This window comes from Falco punctatus (genome assembly GCF_963210335.1).
Source record: "Falco punctatus genome assembly, chromosome: Z".
Classification (NCBI taxonomy): domain Eukaryota; kingdom Metazoa; phylum Chordata; class Aves; order Falconiformes; family Falconidae; genus Falco; species Falco punctatus.
In genome coordinates, this window is record NC_137586.1 from 68,937,812 (window position 1) to 68,961,035 (window position 23,224).

General features: G+C 53.1%; 2 protein-coding genes and 1 long non-coding RNA gene across 4 annotated transcripts; 2 read left to right on the plus strand and 1 right to left on the minus strand.

The window, feature by feature from the left end:
* Positions 1 to 3,612: 3,612 nt before the first annotated feature.
* Positions 3,613 to 4,794, plus strand: FOXE1 (forkhead box E1). Its single transcript, XM_080372999.1, has one exon. The coding sequence runs from the start codon at positions 3,750 to 3,752 to the stop codon at positions 4,647 to 4,649; it is 900 nt and encodes a 299-aa protein (XP_080229125.1). The 5' UTR covers positions 3,613 to 3,749; the 3' UTR covers positions 4,650 to 4,794.
* Positions 4,795 to 9,713: 4,919 nt separating this feature from the next.
* On the plus strand, positions 9,714 to 17,581 carry LOC308056983. 2 transcript variants are annotated; one of them, XR_013925049.1, is made up of 3 exons: positions 9,714 to 12,437; positions 13,244 to 13,411; positions 15,415 to 17,581. It is a non-coding gene; the product is annotated as an uncharacterized lncRNA (long non-coding RNA). The 2 variants fall into 2 exon arrangements; XR_013925050.1 differs by lacking the exon at positions 9,714 to 12,437 and having other exon boundaries at positions 12,444 to 13,411.
* On the minus strand, positions 17,442 to 23,011 carry HEMGN (hemogen). Its single transcript, XM_080373001.1, has 4 exons — positions 22,833 to 23,011; positions 19,570 to 19,663; positions 18,824 to 19,098; positions 17,442 to 17,666 (listed from the first exon to the last, which is right to left on the minus strand). Exons 1-4 carry the CDS (start codon positions 22,912 to 22,914, stop codon positions 17,557 to 17,559), a joined length of 561 nt encoding a protein of 186 aa, XP_080229127.1. The 5' UTR covers positions 22,915 to 23,011; the 3' UTR covers positions 17,442 to 17,556.
* Between the last annotated feature and the right edge of the window lie 213 nt (positions 23,012 to 23,224).

Below are 23,224 nucleotides of genomic sequence, written 5' to 3' on the forward strand. Positions count from 1 at the left end.
AAGTAGGGCTCCTTTGTCACAAAGTGTCATGAAGCATCTGGCTGTGATGCTCTCCACAATTCAGCAGCAAAGTTGCAGAATCACAGAATGGTCAGGTTTGGAAGGGACCTCTGGACATCACCCCCTGCTAAAGCAGTGTCACCTAGAGCAGGCGCCACAGAATCATGTCCAGGCGAGTTTTGAATGTCTCCAGAGAAGGAGACTCCTTGCACCAAACACAGAGCCAATAAAAACCCAAACTTTCTGTCCCATCACAGATGCAACTGAGCTTGGGATGCTGGCTGTGCCAGGGGGTATGTGCTCTCACTTCATCTGTGTGCAGCCAATCCAATCTGGGATTTTGGCACTGCTGGACCCTTGACTCGGAGCACATTAAATACAGCTCTGCTGTTCCTGGGACTCACAGGCAAAACAAAACGTTTCCTCCCTTCAAAGAAGAGAGGAACTCTGATGGTGGAACCAAAACTATGAGTGCACTGCACCTGAAAGGGCTGTCCACACATTTAATGTCCAGTTCCCTCTGGTTTGGTTGAGGTGGGAGAAGCCACTCAGGTAACAGGGCTAACAGAGAGCAGGGCTTCCCAGTAGTTTACTCCTGAGGTATCTCAACAGTGTGGCTTGTAATACAGGAGCAACTGAGCGGGGAATGAAGCCTAAAGGACTGGGTTTTTTCCATGGCTGGAAATTGTTCTAGGAGCTCCAAGCACATGGAATTTTGGCTGAGGTAATTCCCTGGCACCTACTAGTACTAACAGACTCCAGTCCTGAGAGGCCAAGGCACAATGCCCTTGTGCAGGGTATACTCTGCACTGCCTAGTCTCAAAATCAAGGAGGACTTTGCCCAGTTGAAGGCCGCAGATCTCAGTGTAGGTAGGATGTGAGATTTAGATTTAGGAAATTTAGACAGAAAAGTGCTGATGCTGAACTTTGTCCCAGGACCAAAAGAAAGTCCAAGCTATAGCTTTTGTATGGCTAATACTCCTGAAGATATCATACATTTTCTATTGCATTAGAACTCAAAACTTTTAACCAATGCATGACATTTTCCATTTTACTTACCTTTGTGCCTCCTCCAACACAGCTGAAACAAAACAGAAAACAAAATATTCACGAGCATGAAAAGCACCAGCTTTTCTGCTCCAGCAACAAGCACCGCTTTGATTTACAGATGGAAATCTGCAGTCTAAGATCCACCTGGGTGAGCAGAGTTCCATGTTCCCCACAGTCGCCTCCCCACAGGAACTGGTACTCAAAAGAGACACCAGTGCTTAAAATGGGATGTACACCTGCTCCTAACATGGAGAGTTGAACACGTTTTTAAATAGGCTGATGATAATGACAGATTGAGGATAGTCTCCAGGCCACCACACTATACAAGTCCCTCTCCACTCACTGCCACTACAGTTTAACCTGCATGATGAGGGAAGGAGAAGGGACAACAGCCAGCACATGCTGTTTGGGTATCCATTTCACTCTGCTTACTTGCTGGGCTCTGCCAAGGAAAGTGCCTTCTTGGAAAAGGATTTTCATCATGAGCAGGGATGGCAAAAGCAGCTGTTCAGCCACACCATCCCACCTCAGCACACATCTCTTTCATTCCCTGTCCTCTACAAGTGCAAAGTGAAGTGTGATCTGATTTTGCCCTCTGGAGGCACAAAATTGGCATGGCGCAGAGAGACACGCAGCCCCATAGGTGACTGAAGTACCACACTGCCTTTTGGAAAATCTGGTAAGAAAATTCAACCCCAGCTACAGCTTCCCGTGAGCCAGAGGGCAAAGCACTGCAGGCGTGGCAGCTTCAGTGCTCTCCTTTGGCGCTGAAGGAGTGAGTTTCTTAGTTCCTCTGGGGTAATACTACCCTAGTGTTTTGTGTACTTCAAGAACACAGGTGTCAGTATGGGAGGCTGATTTTTCTTTCGGCACAAACTCTGCAGCTTGAGATTTGAAATACGGCCACACATCTGCAATCCAGCTACTGGGACCACACACATGGGTCCTCAGCAAGAGCCACTTCACAGTTTGTTCTGCTAGCTCCACAGTTCATGCCCAGATCGCTGGAAAACTGCACAAATAAGCAGGTGGCCAAAGACTCTGGGATACCCTTATTTAGCTAGACATTAGGGCTGGGGTTTCTTTGCTGCATGCACATGGATCCTCACGCACATAGATTTTTCTCCAAGCAGAGAAACAACTTTGCTGGAAACCTCCAAAGCAGCTCTGTTTCACTAGGATGAACATCTCCCACCTCCCCTCGCTCCCTTAAACATCATTTGTGCGATGGCCAAGAGGGCTTTGGGAAAGCTTTTCCCACAGAGATAAGACTCAGCAGTGCACTGGTTACCTGAGTTCTGGGAGAACTGGCAGGAGGCACCAAGACACGGGCAGGATCAGCTGCACAGCCATGCACAGTACCTGCGCACCTAAGCATATCCACCTCCCTGCACACCCACTCCTCTGCACACACATCTGCCCATATCCATTCCACACACCTTTGGACACTCACGCCTTGGGTCCAGTCACACACACCTGTACGCACCATCACATGTTTGTACACACACTTGCATGTCAGTTCACACCCGCAAACCTGCGCACAAACTCTCAGCCCCAGTGCCCTTGCACACCCATGTACCTGTGCACGATCAGCCTGCCATGCCCACACATCCCTCTCTGCACACCCGCGCACACTGACCCTTTCAATCCCACTTCTAGCACCTCCTGCCATCCGCTTTGTCCTCTGGCTTCCAAGGATCACCATGCCAGCAGGCGAGGAGGCTGCGCTGCCCCCAGCCTTGCAGGTGGGTGCCACAGGGGTACAAGTCCTGGGTATGTGTTCCTCACCAGGATGCACTCATGGCACTTGTTCTGACCCGCAGACCTGGGGTCTGACCCTCAGCCCCAAGTATCCGAGCAAGCAGGAGGGAGCTGGCAGGTAAGGATGTCTCAATGGCAGCCTGTGGAGAGCCTGGTGTTCTTTCTGGTTGGGAGGAAGCATCATGCACCTGGAGGTCCTGCGACACAAGGATCAGGAACAAAAGAGTCAGATCATGGTTAAACCAGGGGCACAGCAGCCCAGCTCTGTGCCGAACTGCTGCTGGGGACCGGGGGTGAGCGCCCCAGTCTGCATGCATTTCACCGAGCGGCTCTGCACGCAAATCCCACTGCCTGAGCCCGCACTCACCATCACTCCCCACGCCGATCAGTCACCGAGGGTTTTTGCACGTTTCATTCGTTTCTACCGGGCAGGAGCATGGGGCTCCAGGTGCGACACCGCCAGGAGCCGACTGCTCCGCGCCGCGGACCGGCAGCAGCCTCCCCTGCGACAGCAGCGGCCCCACACCGCCCGCACTGGCTGGCCGCCAGCCCAAGCGGCCCCAAAGCTGCCGAGCCGTGCCCAGACGCCCGCACCGGGACCCCGCAGACGCCCTCGCTCCGCCCGGTGCCCGCCGCTCTCCCGGCGCTGTGCGCTCCCGACGGCGGCGGGATGGCGGCGTCCCGACGGCGCTGGGGATGGGGACCACGGGGGGGGTGGCGGGAGGAGGGGGGGGTTGCCGGGGCTGGGCGCTGCCCCTGACCGCGGCGGCGGCGGCGGCACGCCCGGCCCTGCCCGCGCCTCCCGGGCTGCGGGGCGTTGCAGGGGGAGTGCCGGCCGCCCGGGCGCGGAGCCGCTGGACACCGCCGCATAAAAGCCGCGGCGGAGCGGCGCTGCGCCTCCTCGGCTCGGCCCGGCTGGGGGCCGCCCCGACGGCCGCATGACCGCCGAGAGCCGGCTGCCGCCGGGCCCCCCGCCGCCGCCCCCGCCGCTGAAGACGGACGCGGCGCCGCCGGGGGAAGAGGCGGCGGCGGCGGCGGCGGCGGCGGCGGGGGCGCGGGGCGGGCGGCGGCGGCGCAAGCGTCCGGCGGAGCGGGGCAAGCCGCCCTACAGCTACATCGCCCTCATCGCCATGGCCATCGGGCAAGCGCCCGAGCGGCGGCTGACGCTGGGCGGCATCTACCGCTTCATCACCGAGCGTTTCCCCTTCTACCGCGACAGCCCCCGCAAGTGGCAGAACAGCATCCGCCACAACCTCACCCTCAACGACTGCTTCGTCAAGGTGCCGCGGGAGCCCGGCCGTCCCGGCAAGGGCAACTACTGGATGCTGGACCCCCACGCCCGCGACATGTTCGAGAGCGGCTCCTTCCTCCGTCGCAGGAAGCGCTTCAAGCGCAGCGACCTCTCCACCTACCCGGCCTTCCTCGCCGAGCGCCCCGCCGCGCCCTGCCGCCTCTTCCCGCTGCCCGCCCCGCCACCCGCCGCCGACCTGCCCCCGGCCCCCGCCGCCGCCGCCGCCTCCTGCGCCTTCGCCACCGCCGCCGCCTTCCCCGCGCAGGGCTGCGCGGCCACCGCTCTGCCCCACGCCTACGCCCCGCTGCCCACCGCCCCCGGGCCCTACGCGCCGGGTGGCCCCGGGCAGCTGTACGCGCCGTCGGGGCGCATCGTGCTGCCCGCCTCGCCGCCCGCCCCCGCCGGGCTCTACGGCCGCCGCTCCCCCGCGCACTACTCGCCGCTGCCGCACGCCTACGGCGCCGGAGGGCAGCTGGGCGCCGCCGAGCCCGGCCCGCGGCACGGCGCCTACCCCGGTGGCCCCGACAGGTTCGTCCCGGCGCTCTGACCCGGCCCGGAAGAAGGCCGGGCAGCCCGACGGTGCGGACTGGAGCCCGGGAGAGGCCGGGCTGTGGGGCTCGCCCGACGCAGCTGGACCCAGGGCCGCCCGGGAAGATGCTGGAGGACCTTGGGCTGCACCTCCACATCCTGCCACCTGCCCGGGCTGCCCATCGAGGAGCGCTGCAGCCGGCTGAGGGGGACCTGCCCAGCCCCTTTGGCTCTCACTGGAGAAGCCATAGGGGCTCCCAAGTGCCTGAATGGGGCAAACAGCCCTTCCCTCTCTTAGACCTTTCCTGAGGCAGGTGCTCAAAGCTTCCTGCCAGGCTCCCACCCTCCTGGCACAACCAACTGAGCCCCCAGGTCTGCCCGGGAGGATCTCACTTTTAAGTCTCTCCACTGTTGACAGTTTTATGTATAGAACAAAACATCTGCTGGGGCAGGGGAGGAGGGAGGCAGGAGGAAGCGTTCCCCAGCCTCGTGCAGCCAAAGCTGTAAAAGTGGGATGCATGGCACTAACGTGGTGGCGTGTCCCTCATGATGTGCAGAGCTGTCACATCAGTTACTGCACCAACAACGCAGCCCAGGCTGGAGGAGGTTTAGATGCTGAGGTTGCAGCCAAACACAGCAAGTCAGATCCCTCCAGGGCTCATGCTCTGTGCTGCAGGCATTAAGAGAATGGTGGGATCGGAAGTACAAAAACTTTTACTGTGACCACGCTCAGTCGCTGGAAAAGAGACCCAGCGAGGCAGCCGTATCTCTGCCCTTGGAGGTCTTCCCGGCTTGATTGAACACAGCCTGAGTGACCTGATCTGTCTTTGGAGTTGGATCCAATGTTGAATTTTGACCTGCTTTGAGTGGACACCTGGTCCAGAGGTCTACGGAGGTACTTACAACCTAAATTACTTTTATCCTAAGGTCAGCCCAACTCTGTCTGTAGCCTAGAGTAAGTCAGCATTTATGGGGGCAAACTTTCCATCCTGAAACAAGCTGGAGAGGCAGGACATAGTGCCTTTTCATCTTCGTTTGCTCCCCTTTCAAGCTTCCCTAGGATGGAAGAAAGGCTAGAGGAAAACATAGAGGGGGCAACTGATAGGAATGGATGTGAGAGGCAAAGGCTTGAAAATAGATCCATGGGGAAACTCAAGGAAATCCCTCCCAACAGATCCCATCAGGGCCTGGAGAGGTGGTGGATGTTCAGGGCTCTGCCTGGGGCTATGAGCAGAGTGGGAGCAGATATAACCCTGCTGCTGTCCAGATCTCCTTATCCAGCTACTTTTTCTTGTGGAGCGGGAGCCAGTGTTACCAAGACTGAGGAGGTTGGTGAGGGATACTGCCATGTGATAGAGCCTTGCGTGGGGAGAGGTAGGTGCAAAGTGCAGCCAGAGCCTCAGCAGGAGCTTTTGGAAGAGCAGAGAGGGTGCACCAGGGTCTCTCTCACCACAGAAAGATTCAGATCATAGTATAACTGGGGTTGGAAGAGACCTTGGGAAGTTTCTGTTCCAATTTTGTGCTAGAAGCAGGGTCAGCTCTGAGTCAGACCAGGCTGCGCAGGCCTACCTAGTTGAGCCCTGTCAGACTCCAAGGATGGAGATGGCACAGTGGTTTTGGGCAACTTGACTGTCCTCATGGGGGAGTTTATCCTTCAATCCATTCAGCACATTCCTAGTCTCATTTCCTGTCTACTGCCCTGTGTCCTGCTGCTATGCACTGCTGCAAAGAGCTCTGATCCCATGAAGATACCTGTACCTTCTGGTCCATGGAGGATTTTTTAGATGAGGTCCTCAGCAGGATGAAAATTGTGTAGAGGCAGGTGCTTGCCTTCTGTGGGTGGGTACTAAGGTCCAGGTATTCAAAGTGGGACATGCAAGGAAGAAAACAGAATGGAGCAGGAAGGTGGCTGGATGTCCCCACAGCGCAGTTTGGGTGGAGGAGGCTAAAGCCCTCTGCAGTAGCTGGACAGAAGTTGTATACCTGCGTTCCATGGGGCTCTGAGGTAGGAGATGAGTTTTGGATTCACAGCACCCATCCCTCTCTCAGAATGGTGAGGACAGCACGTGGTGGGCAAGGTACCTCATGGGCTGGGAGGCTGGGGCTGGCCTGTCGCTGCTGCCCCTTGTCCATCCAGATCTTTTTGTAGTATGTCAGGAAGCTCTGCTGCCTGCACACAGAGCTGGGGTGGTTTCATTGCTGTCACTGGGGGCAAGTGTAAGTGTCATTCGGATCTTTGGTGTGGTCAGGTGAATCAGATTTTTTTTCCCTTCCCTGCTTTCCCTCCAGAAAAGCAGCGTTGTCTCTTTCTGTGTCCTTCCTGCTCCTGGTGTGTCCAGAAACTGCTTCCATCCTGGCAGGCGCAGAGCCCTGCCTCTGCATCTTGACTGCCTCAGCCTGGGGCAGGTCTCGCCAGATCCTCTCCCAACTTCTCCCTTCACCAGCTGGAAAAGAAGACGTACACTTGGTTGTACTCTTAGTTTTTTGATAGCTGCCTGCTAGCTCTCTGCTTTTATTGGCTGCAAGGACTGGACTGCATCCCTTTGCTAGCAAGTCATGCAGACCTCTTTCTGGTTTAGGGGTAGCTGGGAGAGGAATTGTCCTGCCTCCTAATGCCTTCCTTCTTCCTGTAAGAGCAGTTATCAGTGTGGATCAGATCATTTTCCTGAGCCTAGAGGTCTTCTGGCCCTTGTTCCCCATTACTTCAGCCTGATTTTCTTCTCTCCTCCAACCCTGGTGCTAGTCTAAGGTTCAGTCTAAAAACAAGGTCATCAGTGATGATACAGGTCTTGTGTAAGCTATTCCTGACCTCAGATAGCTTTGGTAGCAAGTTCAGGGAGCAAAACGCAGTGTCTGGAGGATATGCATGATAGATCTTGATGACTCAGAAGGCACAAATTGGGTAGGTTCAGTTGCATATTGTTTGCAGATAAAGTCTAGATGCTTGTTCTTACTTTTCTCCAGATCTTTTATACCTACAAGCTAGGTAAACCAGACATACCTAGAAAGTATACTTTCTGCAGCAGGTGCAGTGATGAGCCTTTTGGATCAAGGCACATGGCCACAAACTGCTTCACCTTCAGCCACAAGCAGCTAGAAAACCTGGGCAGGAGCTTCGTGCTCAGTGAAGAGCTACACAGACCCTTCAAGGGACAATATGTCTGTGTGGGGTCTCCGCCCTTTGGGGTTTTTGAGATGAAAATAGACAAGGCTATACCTGCCCAGTGCTAATGTTTGCAATACTCCAACCTCCTGCTTGCAGCAGGCCTGGAGATTCAGAGATCCCTTCCCACCAGCACTGTCATGGTTTTGTGGCTATTGCAACCTCTCTGAGTTGTGCAGGCTCAGATGCAAAGGGTGTGCTGAACACTGCAGGTCTGTCCCTTGTGGCAGCAGGATGTGCTGGCCCTGTGTCTCACGCGTGACCACTGGCAGAGGAGGACAAGGTTGTTGCATCCTTGGGGAGCCATGGGGTTGGGCCGGTCGTGAGGATATGGGGATATGCCATGGGGATATATTAGATGGTTGGATCTCAATGTATGCATGTGCCATGGGGATATGTTAAACATTTGGATCTCAATGTATTTTTGCTGGGCACTTTGCTTGTAGTTCTCAGGCACCATCCAGAATAAGGAAAAATTTTGGTTTCTGGAAGCTTTATTGTAAATATCTGAGGGGCCTCCTTTTAGAAAAGCTAGTCTTAATTTTCAAACTAGTCTCTTTTTTTCTGGGAGAAGAGTCTAATAGGTTTAGGTTATAGTGCTGTAGGAAACACTTAAGTGTAAGCACAGAGCAGGAGAGCGAAAGGCCTTAAAAGTGCTCGTTCCTCAGAGGACAGAGCCTCTTGATTCCTGCTCTGCCCAAGTTCTGGTACAGTCAGGTGCTGCACTGACTCTGGGAAAGAGGTGGGTTGTTACAGCGCAGGAGAACATTTTATTATGTATTGGAGATTTTTTGTATTTACTCTTCTACTTCACTTGTAATGGAAATAAATCTTTGTCCTGTTTGTAATGGAGTGTCTCTCTCAGTTTTTCCAAGCCTTCTCTGCGTTCCTGAGGCCAGGAGAGCGATGATGCGGAGCAAGATGAGCGCTAGATGATGCTCCTTGTGTTTTGCTGTGTCTGTCTTACCTTGGCTTTTCTTGGTCTGGTGGGATTGCTGAAGACATTGGAGGGGGTAAGGGGGTGGCAAGGCCAGGGCAGAGATGGCTCTACCAAACTTCTGCAAACCCCCCAGCCCCAAGTCACCAGTCTGCTTTCAAGGTCTCCTGTCAGGCTGTAAGTGTGTCCTGGACATCAATGCATGAAGCACCAGCCCAGCCAGGTGCCTCTGCTGAAAAGGGGCAGGTAGGGAAGCCAAGGCACTACCTGTGGTAAGAATGCAGCCTGAGAGGTGGGCAAAGGAGTTGTGCTTGGTGTTCATTACTCTCTGATTGCTCCAGTGTGGAGCCAGGCCAGCTGGAGAAGATTTTACTGCTGGAGACAACATTATATTGCCTGTCCTGTGGCAGCAGCACCAGAAATGTTTGGTCTTGCCTCCTGCACCCCAGGCCAGTGAGGTTTTTTGGCTGCAGAGGTGGAGTTCCCACAGCCGTTGGCTGACACTGTGTTCACCTCGTGCAACAGCAGCATCTGTGGGAACAATTCATGAAGCAACAGCCGTAGCTAATGGGAGGTGTAACAGGCCTTCAGGGGCAACTGCACACTTCAGGGCAAATAGTCTGGCTTGCACATGTCCAAGATAATGGCAGATGTTGCCCCTTCTGCTGAGAGGGTGGTCACCAGCTTCCCAAGAGGTTTTGAGGGAAAGCAAGCTCTGCAGCTGGTGTCCTGTCAACAGCCCGAGCTGGCGGGAGGGCTATGAATGAGGTGGCAGCACATAGTTTAATCTGCCAGGTTATCAAAGAGCAGATAGGAAGGTCTTCAACAGCTCTGGGACTCCCAGGTATGATTTATCTGCCTTTGAAAGAGGCCAAGAAGCGCATCAAATCTATGAGAAAGAGTATGTGGGTGAGGCAGCTGCCATTTGGCCAGGAGGGGGTACATTGGAGGGAGTCCAGAGCTTGGTGAGTTGTATGCTGCTGGAGGTGGGCTTTAGCTGCACCTATTATCTAGAGCTGCGATGGCAGCATCAGTGATCAGAGAGGATGTCCCACTCGTGCAGCGCCTGGATGTGAAACAATGTAAGCACAGGAAAGCTGATGCTCTTGGGGGGCTGACCTGAAAAGAAGTGTGTGGGGATACACTGGCCCATGTTGCACAAAGAACAGCTTCACATGCTTGTCTTGGCATAGGTCTGGAGGCCTGTTTCATAGGAGGCACCATCTAGACAGCAAAGCAGATGTATCAACTCACTCCTCCTGTTCTAATTTATGTCTTCCCCCTGTCTGAGGCCAAGAAGTCAAGGTGGGAGATGGTGGCATCAGCTATACCTTGAAGCTGGGGTTATTTCTCGGAGCTACTTTTGGAGCTGGAGCAGTCACCACAACCCCTCCTTGTGCAGGCAGACTGAGAGGGAGGGAACGGACATCTTGGTGGGGACCCCCAGCTGAGGGCTGCCCGAGTCTGAACACTCCCCACCTCTGTCAGTATTCAAGCACGGGGCACAGCTAGCGGTCCCTGGGGCATGTAGGAAGCAATAATGCAGTGAGCATGAAGTACCCTAGCCACACTGCTTGGGCCAAGAAAAAAAGGAGTCTGTACCCTAGCCTCTTCTGCTGATGTGAAGTCCATAGTGTTGTTGCATGTTCAGGGCCAGATGTCTAGCTGAAAGTGGCCATGGAGCAAGCAAGAATGGTAGCTTTGGGCTGGCACTGAGGCCATTGCTATCCCTTCTCTTTCTCTGATGCCAGGAAGCTCAGATTTGCTAGCCAGTTATGAATTTGCAAAGCTGTTGTCTGGATGTGAAATAGCTAAAGAGATCTTAATTGACAAAGGAGCTAATGAGTAGCTTCTGACCTTTTTGTTCACAGACAAGTCCTGAGCCAGCATCACATCTCTTGGTCTGATGGCTGAGACGCAGGTCACTTCGTGCATGAAGCCCTCTGAGTCAATCACACCTGTGGCTGGCTCTTGCAAGGAAACCATCTGCACCTCATGTTGACCTCTTCCATTTGGAAAAGGCACACGTGAGTCCAAGCTGTCATCTTCTGAGGTTAACAAACCGTGTCGCAGGCTTCATCTCACTTCTACACCCATAAGTTTTAGCACATAGTCTGTCACCAAGTTAGTGCTCACTTGCAGTGCTGGTCCTAGATTTAGCCGGTTAAACAGTGGCTTCCTGGCCACCCCATCCCAACTCATCATGCTGAGTCTGGGATAGGCTAGTTGAAAAGTAGCAACCATGAAGGTGTCTGCTGTGATGGGAGCAGCACGAGGTGGCGAGCCCACTGGAAGATCTTGCTGTGCAGATCATGATCTGGCCACCTCATCTCAGCACGCTGGTGATGCCCAGAGCTGTGGCAAAATGGCACACTATTTACTGGGTTGTGTAAGTGACAGCACAACGCTGTACTCTGGAAAAAAATGTTTAGCTCCACAAATATTCCCCTTGCTTGAATGCTGTAGAGGTATGGATCACAGTCTCGCTGCTTAAGCAGCAGCCCATTGGATGTAGGCATAGATGTGCCAGTGTGAATTCATTCTCTTCCTAACTCCTGCCTCTGTCCCTTCCTGTGTAATACTCAAAATCTTGTTATGAACAGAAAAAGGAACACTGTAAGTGAAGCCAAGGGTTTACTGTTACTACCTGCAGAAGTTTTAACAATATAATATTTCCAGCTATTAGTCTCGCAGTCCAATTTGATACAGAAAAACCTCAGTAATGCAGTTCAGATTGCTATACACACAGAGAAAAAAATTCTTTGCTTCTTGATATTATGTTCACCCTTCCTGTGTCCCCATGTTGATGGCTGTGGTGGGAGGGGGTCTTACAACAAGTTACCAGCATCCTGATGCCTTCAACAGGCAGATCTTGATGTTGCCAGTGAAGGTTTCCTTCTCTTCATCAGGAGGCACATGGTGTTGGTGGTGACAATTTCTTCCTTCTCAGTCCTGGGTCTCACCTGAGTTAATTTCTGTATGCATGTTGTTTTTCAATGGTTCCCAAAATGTGTGCGGGGTTCTGTTTTCCTTGTCTCCTCTGAAATTGCCTTACTTGAATAACACGGGTTTGCACTCCTGCAGTGATGAGTGACTGGCCACTGCAACAGGGACCCATGGTGTTGCACTGGAGTCACAGGCAGTTCAAGACACACAGAATAAATAATCGTTATCAGTATAATGTTATCAGTATAAATGAAAACAAATGTAGGTGCTAGTTATCTGACCACTGATTGCTGTCACAGATAAGCAAGCTAAAATCAGCTCAGGCCAAGACAAGTCCCAGTCCTTTGCACTGGAAGGTCAACATAAAGCCATGGCCTCTCAATAACGACATTTGCGAGCTGCATTGAGGACCAGGTCCTACCTACTGTGACAATCAAGACACCCCACAGCAGTGGGCTGAGAGAGGACCGTCTCTTGAGGTGTGCAAAGTTTCTTCTTCTTTCTGTTGCAGCTCTACATCTGTTGTGGCCTGGTCTCCTGTGCTGCCAGTATTGGGCAGGTCTTGGGGGTGTAAGTGTGACAGATGCAGCGGAGGGAGGGGGTTCCTCTGCTGGGGTTGTGTCCACTGGCACCAGCCTAGAGTCCCTGCTGTGAAATGGAGGCTGGGAGAAGGGCTGGAGGCTGGGGAAACGCGGAGAGGCAGCGGAAATCTCAGCACCTCTGCTGTCACTGTGGATCTTCTGCTGACCAGCAGCAATCAGGTATGTGTGACTTTGTTAAAAAGGGGAAACGTGAATGGGAGAGGTCTGAATGCAGCCCTGTATGTGAGAGCTCCCAGCAGTGTGGGATCCTGACAGCACTAAACACCAGTGTGGCGGGAAGGAGAAGCAGAGGGCAGACGATTCAAAATTTCCCTGCAAGACCTTCCTGGGCTTGTGGTTGCTGAAGTGTAATCACAGAGTGGGGGGACAGGCCTTTTCTTTCACTAAGTGAACTACAGCTAACTTAATTTGCTTGAGCACAGTCAGCAGTGCAGGGGAGTCTGAGCTGTGCACTGGAGAAACAACGCATTTTAGCAAAGGCACTTCAGATTGACTGGGATAATTACCCTACATGCAAGAAAAATGCAACAGAAAGCGCTCCAGGCCCTGGCCCTTTGCTGTGCACATAACACCTCAAGGGGCTCTGGGGCCTGTAGCAGATGGAGGCTGGCTGGGCGAAAGGAAAGTGGACCTGGTGGTCACATGAAAATCCCAATATTCTCCTCATGTCCTCACTGGGCTTTCTATGAAGGCTGACCTCACATCAGGGCTCCGTTCTCCTGGCCACAGACGCCTAGTGAGCGGCCCCACTCTGCCATGGTGCGAGAGGCTGTGCCTGGAGTAGTACTGGTAATATTGGTGGCTTTATTCATGGAGGAAGTGAGAATGATTCTGGGCTTGGCAGGAAACATTCATTTGGGGGAGGGGGGGAGGGGAAAGTCACGTGTGAAAAACAGTTTTCCTTCTTAGGTCACCCCTTTCATATTTTGTCTTCATGGAGGTTTTCTCCACCCCTTCCCTTCTAGAGAAAAGGCAAAAGCAAGCCCTGCTTGAAGCAACCAGCCTTCCCAGCGGAGCAGATGTCCCCGCCACTGCAGGGGGGAGACTTCAACACACCAACGCTACCAGTAGCGCAGCGGTTCGACGCTGTTGGGAACGAAACTCTCACCTCCGCGCTTCCAACAGAGCAACACGTTCGTACTAACGATGCGCCTTCCTCACCTGCCGCGGGCACCGCACCCCGGGTCCCTGCTGCTGGCGGTGACGCGCCGCCACCCAGCCCCCCCGCCCCGCCGGGGCCGGGATGCCCTGTCCCCCGGGCGGCACCGCCGCTCCCGCAGCCCCCTGAGGCACCTCCCACCGTCCCCGGAGCCCGGCGGCCGCCCTCCGACACCGCCCGGGGATGCGATGGGGTGCGCCTCCCCGCCGCCGCGCCCCCCGCCGCAGCACCCCCGGGGGAGGGGTGTCCCCGGGGCCGGTGCAGCCGCCGCCTCCCGCGGGTCCCCGCGGCCGGTGCTGCCGCTAGAGGGCGCTGCCGCACCGCGCGGGGCGGTGCAGCGCGGGCGGGCCGGCCGCGGTGCGGGGGCTCGGTGCGGGGGCTCGGTGCGGGGGCTCGGTGCGGGGGTTCAGGCGGCGGTGCAGCCCCCGGAGCTGCCCGCTGGGTCGCGGGGCCGGTCCCCAGGTCATGGCGCTCGGCGTTTCCCACTGGGAAGTGCAGAGCTGCTGCTTTGGGCACCTGAGCGTCGGTGGCCCGTTCTGACACCGGGTGTAGTGGTAGCTGTGAAAGCGCAGCACCAGAGCCGCACCGTCAGCCCGCAACCTAACATTTTGACAAACAAGCAGTAATTTCCAGGGCCACGTACATCAAGCTGTGCTCAAGCCATGTCTGGTGCTTCTACAAGTTACTCGGAAGATGGTGTGTACAGAAGAGGGTTGAAAAAAACCAGTAATTATTAAGGCTGCAAAGGTCAGATCACATTCGGCACAAGGTGTGCCTTGGTCTCTTTGCTCTGCGTTTTCTGTGTTTGGTCAGTGCAAACTTCAGGCCATCTGAGGCAGACCAAGGCACAGCCGTGCTCAAAGCCCCGGGTGCACCCAGGTGGGTTTTGCATTTCAGCCTGTAGGCTGATGCAAGTGGTCCCCCTGTTTGGTGAGAACAAGCCCACACCTGGAATGCTGCACCCAGCTAGGGTAATCCTGTGCAAGGAAGGCATCACTGTACTGGAGCCCAGCTGAGGCCACTGGGAGAGGGAGCTGGAGCATAGGACAGGATGAGGGAACTGGGTTTGTTCACCTGGAGAAGGTAAGGTGAGAGTGGAGTCTAACTTGCACTCCTAAGGAGGGTTACAGCGAATATGGAGCTGGGGTCTTCTCTGAAGTGTGCCGTGATGGGGCAAGAGGCAAGGAATAAAAGCAGGGATGAGGGGGAGTCTGTTTGGACATAAGGAAAAACCTACTCCTCTTGAGAGTGCGGCAGCCCTGCTGGGATGGGGGCCAGAGAGGGAGGATCTCCAGTCTTGGAGATGGTCAACACTTGGCTGGAAAAAGCCCTAAGCAGTCTGGTCAGAGTTAGCCATGCTTTGAGCAGGTGTTGTATTCAAGATCTCCAGAGATCTCTTCCCCCTTTGCTTTTTCTACAGTTGTATGGTTTCCTGCTGAAACAGGAGAACAGGCCAGCTGGTGGAGCATTGCTGAGCCCAGCTGGGCACACAGTTGCCGTGCCTGGCAGCCCTGGTTCTATTGGAGAGGTATTTACTCAAATGGCGAATGCAGAACAGGAAGTATCACAACTAACACGCTCTGAGCAGGAAATGGTGGCCAAAGAGGGAGTGGGTATTTGCTGTCACCAGGATTTACTGCTTAAAGTCAATATTGGTAATTTGACCAGAAAATTTTCTTATCTCTGCTAGAACAGCCTCCTGTGGGCCGGAATGGCTTTTCATTGACCTCTGGTGGCCTCTGTCTCTAAGTTGCTTGCCCACTTCTTTCTGCCCAGACTTAGAATACTTAATTTCTACTAAGGACCAGAAAACCCTCCTGACTCAAAGCATCACCCATGAGCAACAGCCTGCCACAAATCATCCCTGACTTTCTGCAGTCAGATACTCATTTCTTTGTAGGATACTCATTTCACAAGAGCTTTTTGAGAAGCAGGAAGCCAGGGTGCACAAACTGAACCACCTTTCTTCTCCCACAGAGCTGTGTTTCCTGGAAGAATATTGAAAGGCAATTGGCAGTGGACAGAGAAGAGTCTGCTCCTCCTGGATATGGTGTCAGCTGCCCTCTCCTTAGCTGTCCTGTCATGGCTGTCAGCCCTCAATATGGCTCCCCACACTCTGCAGGACATGGGGACAGGACTTGTGGCCCTGCGGCCCTGCAATGAGCTCACAGCAGCATGGTCATCCCAGGCCAGTTGGCATTAACAAATACAAAGCTGAGTCTCACAAGTGAGGAGACAATCATAGTGGTCATACTCACTGCATATCACAACATGTCTGCCTTGGTCTGCATGGCTCAGGTAGCAGGTCAGAGCATCCTGGAAGAGCCTCACGCAGCCCTCTCACTGGTACAGTGCAGCAAGGAGGAGAGCATTGTGTTGGCCAGCTGCCTGTGCTGTCCCCGTCCCTCAGAAGCCCTCTCCCTGCACTCATCACCTGCTCTTCATCATCAAAAAGGCTAAAGTAATTTGCAGGTCTCTGACTGCCCCCAGCCCTCCCCTTCCTACCAGACCCAGACCATACTGTCATCCCAGAGGGTGAAAATTTCCTTTGTTGGATGCTCTGTTAATGGCCCTGAGCAAAGAAGCCTCTCTGGGGCTCCAGGAGGAGGGAAGGGAGGGAGGTGTTGCATCGCATCTGCAGAACAGCAGCCTCCCTCCCCTAGACACAGCCACCCTTGCCAGCCCATCCCCAGCTCCATACAGACATCAGGACCAACCTCAGAGATGCACATGGACCTCCACAGCGTTCAACTTTACACCTGAACCCCTTCTACATAAGCAAGAGCTCTGTTATCTGTACTCTTGTCAGAGAAAGAAGCTGTGTTGCAAATGAAAGTGCTGATAAGGAGGGCTTTATCTTTCCCCTGGTTATTTTGTGATAAGATTTGTTGCTTGCAGGCACACCTTTCTCACTGGCTGCCAAAGAAGCCAATTAGAGTGACAGCAGCTCTGAGACAGGTTGCATGGTACCCACCTGTACCTTCAGGGTGACTCCAGGACTTCACGGCCACCAAAGGCATCTGGAGACTCATTGTTACTGGTGTCAGCGAGATGTCACATCTGCTGAGACACAGAGCTTGCAGGGCTCTGGGACGGCAGCAGTGGCAGCAGTATCTCCGGAGCCAAAAAAAATCCATGAATTCCTCAAACTGAGGGTGACCTCAGGGCCTGGCCAGCCCTGTGCTCTGGGAGAAGGCCCTTGGTAAGTCAGATAGTGGCAATAGAGACCTCCACCCCAAGAAGAGAAAGACCCTCTGTGTCAGGATATTACAGGAATGTAAGAGAGCCACCCCCTGTGCCACGCACAAGAGAGGAGGCCATAAGACCCGAAATGTCAAAGAGAGAGACAGCGCCCCATTCCTTCCTGGCTTGAGGAGAAATCCTGTGTGCGTGGCGGGACAGCCAGGGACACAGCAGCTGTGCAGAGTGGCTCCTGTCTTTGCCCCAGATAGCATTCCCCTGACAAAAGTTCAGCCAAGTTTCAGCCTGTCACACTTGGCTGTTTTCAACCATCTTTTGTTTGCCTAATGCTGCGGCTCAGCAAGGTTGGAGTGAGGCTGCCCCAAAATTGAAAACTAAATGGTTTCCAGGCTTTAGGAAAGCAAGCTGCTTGCCGGGGAGGAAAACAGACTGTGAGAAAGCCCTTCGGACTGAAGATAATAATGCAAGGGCTCATAGGGGTTATCGGGTACAGGAAAAACCCCAAGCTGGGTAGCTCCAGCGAGCCAAAAGTGGCAGTGGGTTTCAGGTTCGCAGTCTTGCACTTCTGCAAATCAGAAATGCCTTTCCGAGACATGGATAGATGCTGGTCTGTATGTTTAAACTGCAGTGTGGTGGGGCACCGTGCATCCCTCCGTGAGACCACCACCCAGGTGAAACAGCCTGCTGGCAAGAGAGGGCAGAGGGGCTCAGGAGCTGCAGGCACTCCACTCCCAAAGGACTGCCTTTGTGCAAGCAACTACATTCTTCCTCATCATAACCTGAAAGAAGCATGGAAAGTGGAGTGACCAGGAAAGTGTAAACTTTATTGTTCACAAGGAAGGAGCTGGCTCAAATCACTCAGCAGGACTTATCGGAGTTTGTCAGGCAAGAGTCAAAACATGGAAAAAAAAGAGATGATTAAAATAGAACGTGTTTGCTGTAATCATTATCCTGCTGGTCATTTTCCAAAGGAGTATTCAAAGCTTCTGGTATTTCTGCTTCTGCTGGTTTCACCACCTCCTCTTCACCTATAAGGCATTTAAGAGACGAATCATTTCATATTGGGAGGCTGTCATGCGTTACCCCTCTATACCATGCTAAAGCCCCTGTGGCCAAGCTCCTGCACTTGCCTGTGGTATTAAGTAGCTCCTGGTGGCCTGCCTGCCTTTCAAAGCACATGGCAGTCCCAGGGGTTGTGGAGGGGAGTTGGAGAGGGTAAAGCCCTGGGGGGTGGGGGGGGTGAAGGCAGGAGGCAAATAAACACGGCCCTGATGCTTGCCCCATTTCAAGATCTCAGGGCTGGGAGCTGGACTCTCGTGATGTGCTGCAGTCAGCCCCGGTCCCCAAGACGCAGAATCGTTGTTTTCCATGGCACATGGGCATTGCACGCTCTGCAGTGAGAGGCCTCTTCTTCTCCCCTGGCACAGACATTGCTGGAGATGCATTTATTGGGGTGAGAGGATGCTCACCACCTCTGAAGCAGATCCTGGGTTTGCGTGGTTTTGAAGCAACCTGCATGCTTGGCCCACTGACCACTAAAGTAAATGTGCTTTCTGCTTCCCAAGCCAGGCTGGCCCAAGCTGCATTAGCTGTAAATGGATTTCCTGAGCCCTCATGGCAATCTGCCATTCAGACCAGTTTAGTGACCTCTGTGCCTCAGTCCTGGCAGGTTTCAAAGGTGTAGTCCCCTGCAGACGCACACCTCTCACCCTAGTGGCCACCTTCTCTCCCCACCTGCCCTGGTGTCAGCCCTGGAACTGGGTGGACTGTGGACAGAATGTGTCCGATCTTTGGCTCTCCAGCTCTGGCCTCAAGAGACCACCTCTTCTTTCCACAGCACCTCTGCCCTAACCTGGCTCTTGACAGAGCTGCAGAGGTGTCCTTAGGACAAGGAGCTGTTTAGGACCAGGAACCCCAGACCCCGTGCCAATGACTCTGCTGACAGTAGTGGGCTTTCCATCACTTCCCATGACTTGGAAAGTGGTCTCTGCTCCTACAGCCCCAGCACACCCACCCACCCTTTCACAGCTACGCAAGTCACATTTGGTGGGGTAAGAACCCATGCCCCAGTGGTGCTGCAGGCTGGTTGTTGATAAGGTGGGCAACCTTGGCTGGCAGTTCTCAGGAGACAGCACTGCGCTGTCTCCCAAGCCCATTCAGGGACAGCAGCTCTCCGGAAGCTCACCCGTGGGATCCTGACTCCTGGATGCCAGCTTCCCCTCCACTGCTCCTGGTTGCATCCCACTGAACAGGCCCTGGATGGTCGGCATGGGTGGCTGTTCTTGATACACTGGCTCAGGTGGTGCCAGCTCGGATGGTGCTGGCTCAGCCTTCTCCTGTGGGTTGGGCTGGGGGTCTGGCTCCACTTCTGGCTCCAGGCTGGGCTGCATCACCAGCTGGCGGCCCCGTCCTCGCCCGGCTCCTCTGCCCCTCCTTTGCCGTTTGCTCTTCTCCTGATCCCTGCCAGAAGATTTCACAGGGGTGAAGCATTGGGCATGGGGCAGAGGACTTTCCCTCCTGCCCTGAGGCCACTTTGACAGGTCCTCTGCTGTGGTCTCAACCAGTCCATCCCAGCAGGAGCTGCACTTGTGCATTCCTCTCCCCCAGCCCCGCACAGCAGCCTTCTGTGGCCACACCAAGGGGCAGGAGCCTGGGCACCAAATTTTTCCCCAGCCTCACACTGTGGTTGAGGATTGCGATTGCTTGCCACCCAACCCGCCACCTACATAATCCACCTCGCATCCACCTCTGCCCTCCAGCTCGTGGCCAGGCCTTCAGCAGCTACCAGCTGCAGGTCACTTTTCCCCGCTGAAGACTGATGGGGCACAGATCAGCTCTGACCCTGTACGAAGATGAAGGGGCTGGGCTGCCATGCCTGGGCTCAGGTTAAGGGCATCAAGAAAATGCCTTCACAGCATGAGCAAGATTTACCTCAGAACCCACTGAACTGAGTCTTTCTCCTGGGCTTCTGCTTTTCTTTTCCGGAGCAGCTCCCGGTCTCTCAAGCGGCGGGTGATGATGACATCTACAAGGACAAATGGAACACTAACATGACATCCTGGCCAAGAGATAATTCGATCCCTCCTGCCTGTTGACAAGAGCACTGATGCGAGAAGCCATGCTGGTTTTGTGAAGCAGGTCTTGATACGAAACTGCTTGGGTGCTGTATTTCCAGCTCAGCCTCAGTAGGTAGGACCTGGTGACACACCACCCAAAGACCCCAGCTTCCCAATTTAGTTACTCTAAATTTCTAGTTGCAGTTTTCTTCCTGCTGCTGCAGCCTTGGGGTGACTCTTGTCCAACCTACTCACCACTGTAGGGACCTGGAGCCTGATAGAAGCACAGGGCAGGCTTTCTGTGCCGTGAGGACACCATGAAATCCCTTGGCCAGACATCACTACAGGCTGCAAGATAATTCATTGTGTTTGCTCCGTTGTTACTCTTTTCCTCAGAGAGCTGCAACTGGCCACCACTGAGATTAAGATGATTATCTAGCTAAGTAACTAAGGAGAAAGCCTTGCCCTGCAGAACAGCCAGCCCTAGAACGGCACAGGCTTTCCCATGCACAGATGCCCATGTGTATTAGGCTGAGACCCTGTAGGGGATGGTGACCCCGTCAGAGACCAGGACAGGGCTAGTACACACTGCTGGGGGTAAGGATCATGTCCCAAAAGACTACACAAGCAGCCCCAAGGTGATTTGCAGCTATGAAGAAGACCACAGCAGGGCTGAAGACAGGCTGACTCATGTGAGAAAGCTCCAATGCTGACTTACCATTTGAGCAAGACAGTTTACCTACTGCCACCAGGAGAATGAGGCAGATGCCTGTCACCCTGTGCAATGCCTTCTTAGTCCAAGGTAAGTTGTGTTCATTTTACTGGTGCAAAGGGCTCCAGTTGCCTTCCTGAGGCAAAGACATCTCTGCCATCTATGCCTGGGTGAATGATTTCCTTAACTTCATTGAAGCCAGCACGGAACTTCCTTCCCCATGTCTTTGTCCTGACAGACAACATCTCTGATGATGTGGCAGTAGGTCTTGTGGCTTCTGATCCAGCCAGCCCTGAATTTTCTAGCTTGGACTCCAAGCTGTGATAATAAAGACCTGGCTTAGATCAAATAGCATGAGACTGCTCCCTTGGGACAAAGGGCATTGTTCAGGAGCAGCAGCTTCCCTGGGGCCTGGAGGGAGAGGGGACTCTTACCACGCGTACACTGAAGAGGTCACAAAAGTGCTGGTTTTCATAGTTCAACAAAACCCACACAATGAAAAAGAAAAACTATGACCTGCTCCTTCCAGATGTAATCAGATCCAATTCCTTTCACAATGAGCCTCAGCTCACACTAAATTATTAGGTCAAATCAGTGAAGAATGGTCATTTTGTCATTCCCTTGTCCAGCTGGGAAAACTGGCAAGGTGAGAAGGACTTTAGAGGCTGAGCTGGAACTACAGCTTTTGTATCCCAGACATCTGTTAAATTCAAGAAAAACAACAGCTCAAGACAGAAAAAAACCAAAACGGACAGCACGAGCCAAACTCTACCCAAAGATCCTTACACAAGACACTTCTGATGATTAATATTAATCTTGCAGAAATTTAGCTTGGAAAGGATTTCAGTTGGTCTCTGTTCCAATGTCCTCATCAAAGCAGGGCTAACTTTAAATTACATCAGGATGTCCAGGACCTTCTCCAGGGAAGTTGGAAATACCTGAAAGCCCACCTCTCTGATCTCCGCACCACTCTCATTGTGAATTTTTTCCTCTTTCTATCCAGCCACATTTGCGATGTGGACCTGGTGCCTCCTGTCCTTTCCCTGTGCATCCCTAAAAGGATCCTGGCTCTCCCTTCTCTGTTAGGCAGAGGATGACCACGATGAGATCTCCTTTTCAGCATTCTCTTCTCCTGGCTGAACAAGCCTGGTTTTCTCAACCTGCCCTTGTATGTCACCTGCTCCAGCCTTTATCAGTCTTGGTGGCCCTGCACTGGACTCATCCCAGTCTACCTTTGTCTTTCCTGTGCTGAGTCACGCAAATCTGGGCATGGAATTCCACATGCTGTCTAACTACTATTAGCCCCAACAGCCACCATCACAACCACAGAATAAAAAGTAATCCTACTTTCTTTTGTTGCCTATTAGTTTTTCTTTTATTTTATTGCCCTTTTTTGTACGGTAGTTCCAGGGGCCGCCTTTGCTCTAAGCACAGTAGCTTGTACTGTACAGGAGAAGCCATACAGGAGAAGATGGCTCCCCTCCTAAAAAAATTCCAGCCTAATCAAACCAAAAAGAAAAGGCACAGCAGGCTGCAATACAGCTGTGAAGGCCACATGCAATGACAATGCCCGAGTATCTCAGTCATGGCAGGGGCATCTCAGCATGACAAGAGACAGTGTCAGCCTCTGACATGAAAAATGCCTCACTTGGACTGCACAACATACAGCCAAGTAGACATTCCCCAAATGGGCGGCTGTTCCCTGATGTGAAGCGGTATCAGAGACAGCAGGGCACAGCCAGCAGGAGATGACTTTGCCATCCACATAGCAAAAGGCAGGAAGCTGCCTGGGAAGATGAGGTTAAAAGTATAAGGATCTGCACAGGGCTTCAGTTTAACTACTGAAGTACATAAACCCTTGCACATCCCTTTGCAGCTCAGGTAACTTGCTTTGCCTTTCAAAATGTCTTGTGAGCCATAAAAGCATTTTTAGCTCCTTGCAATCAGTTTCCTCCCCAGCCCATCCTAAGCAAATTGTTTTGCACAGGTAGCAAACATTTCTAATTGGTCCAAGAGTGCATTCCTACAGCTGCTCCAAAGCTGTCTGTCACCTGCTAGCAACTAGGCAGGAAAGATCACAGTAAAACATCTGCATCCCAAAGAAAAAAAATTATTTAGCAGAGGACACAAAGATACAGAGATGAAATGGAGAGAAAAAAAGTCCATCAAGCTAAGAGAACAGTGAAACAGTATTGCCAGTCTGCAAACAGACAATATATGGATGCTGCCTGAGGGACTTTGTCTGAGTTGAAAAGCCTTTGTAGACCTTTGTGATCTGAAAAAGGATGCAGAAGCCATATATATTTGCAGTTAAATGTGCACCCTTTATCCCCCGGGCATAAACTGGTAATTATTAACTCCTTTGGTGACAAAGATCATTCTCTCCTCTCTCCAAAAGCTCAGGTTAGGAGGGGTCTTATCATTACCTGGCACAGCATACTCCTCGTGGGCTGCAGAGGGTGGCAGGGAAGAGTCCGAATAAGCATGGTCTTTGCCTAAACTCTCCATTGCTCTTTGCTGTTTTAAATAGAAAGTAGCTTAGTCCCCTGGGAACAGCATCTGGAGATACTGGTGCAGCATAATGAGAGCTTGAAAAAAATGCAGACTGCCCGCCCAAAACCTCTTATCGGGCCAGGCCACTAGTAGGGCAATAATATTCTCCTTATCAGTGTGCAAAGGTGTATGAGTCTTTGCCTAGGATCTACTGTGTGGATTGCAAAACATGTTAGTGCTTTTATACAGTAAATAATTCCACTTCAGGTAGGAAATTTACAATTACTGCTGCTAAACTGTGACTCAGATGCCCTCCTTTACAGTA

What these genes read in the sequence shown, in the direction of transcription:
- HEMGN (XM_080373001.1), bottom strand. Translation starts at nt 22,914, where the DNA reads ATGGAGAGTTTAGGCAAAGACCATGCTTATTCGGACTCTTCCCTGCCA. An exon ending in CGAGGAGTATGCTGTGCCAG is followed by an intron (nt 19,664 to 22,832) that starts GTAATGATAAGA and finishes TTGTCCTTGTAG; the next exon opens with ATGTCATCATCACCCGCCGC. An exon ending in CAGGAGTCAGGATCCCACGG is followed by an intron (nt 17,667 to 18,823) that starts GTGAGCTTCCGG and finishes AATGCCTTATAG; the next exon opens with GTGAAGAGGAGGTGGTGAAA.
- FOXE1 (XM_080372999.1), top strand. Translation starts at nt 3,750, where the DNA reads ATGACCGCCGAGAGCCGGCTGCCGCCGGGCCCCCCGCCGCCGCCCCCG.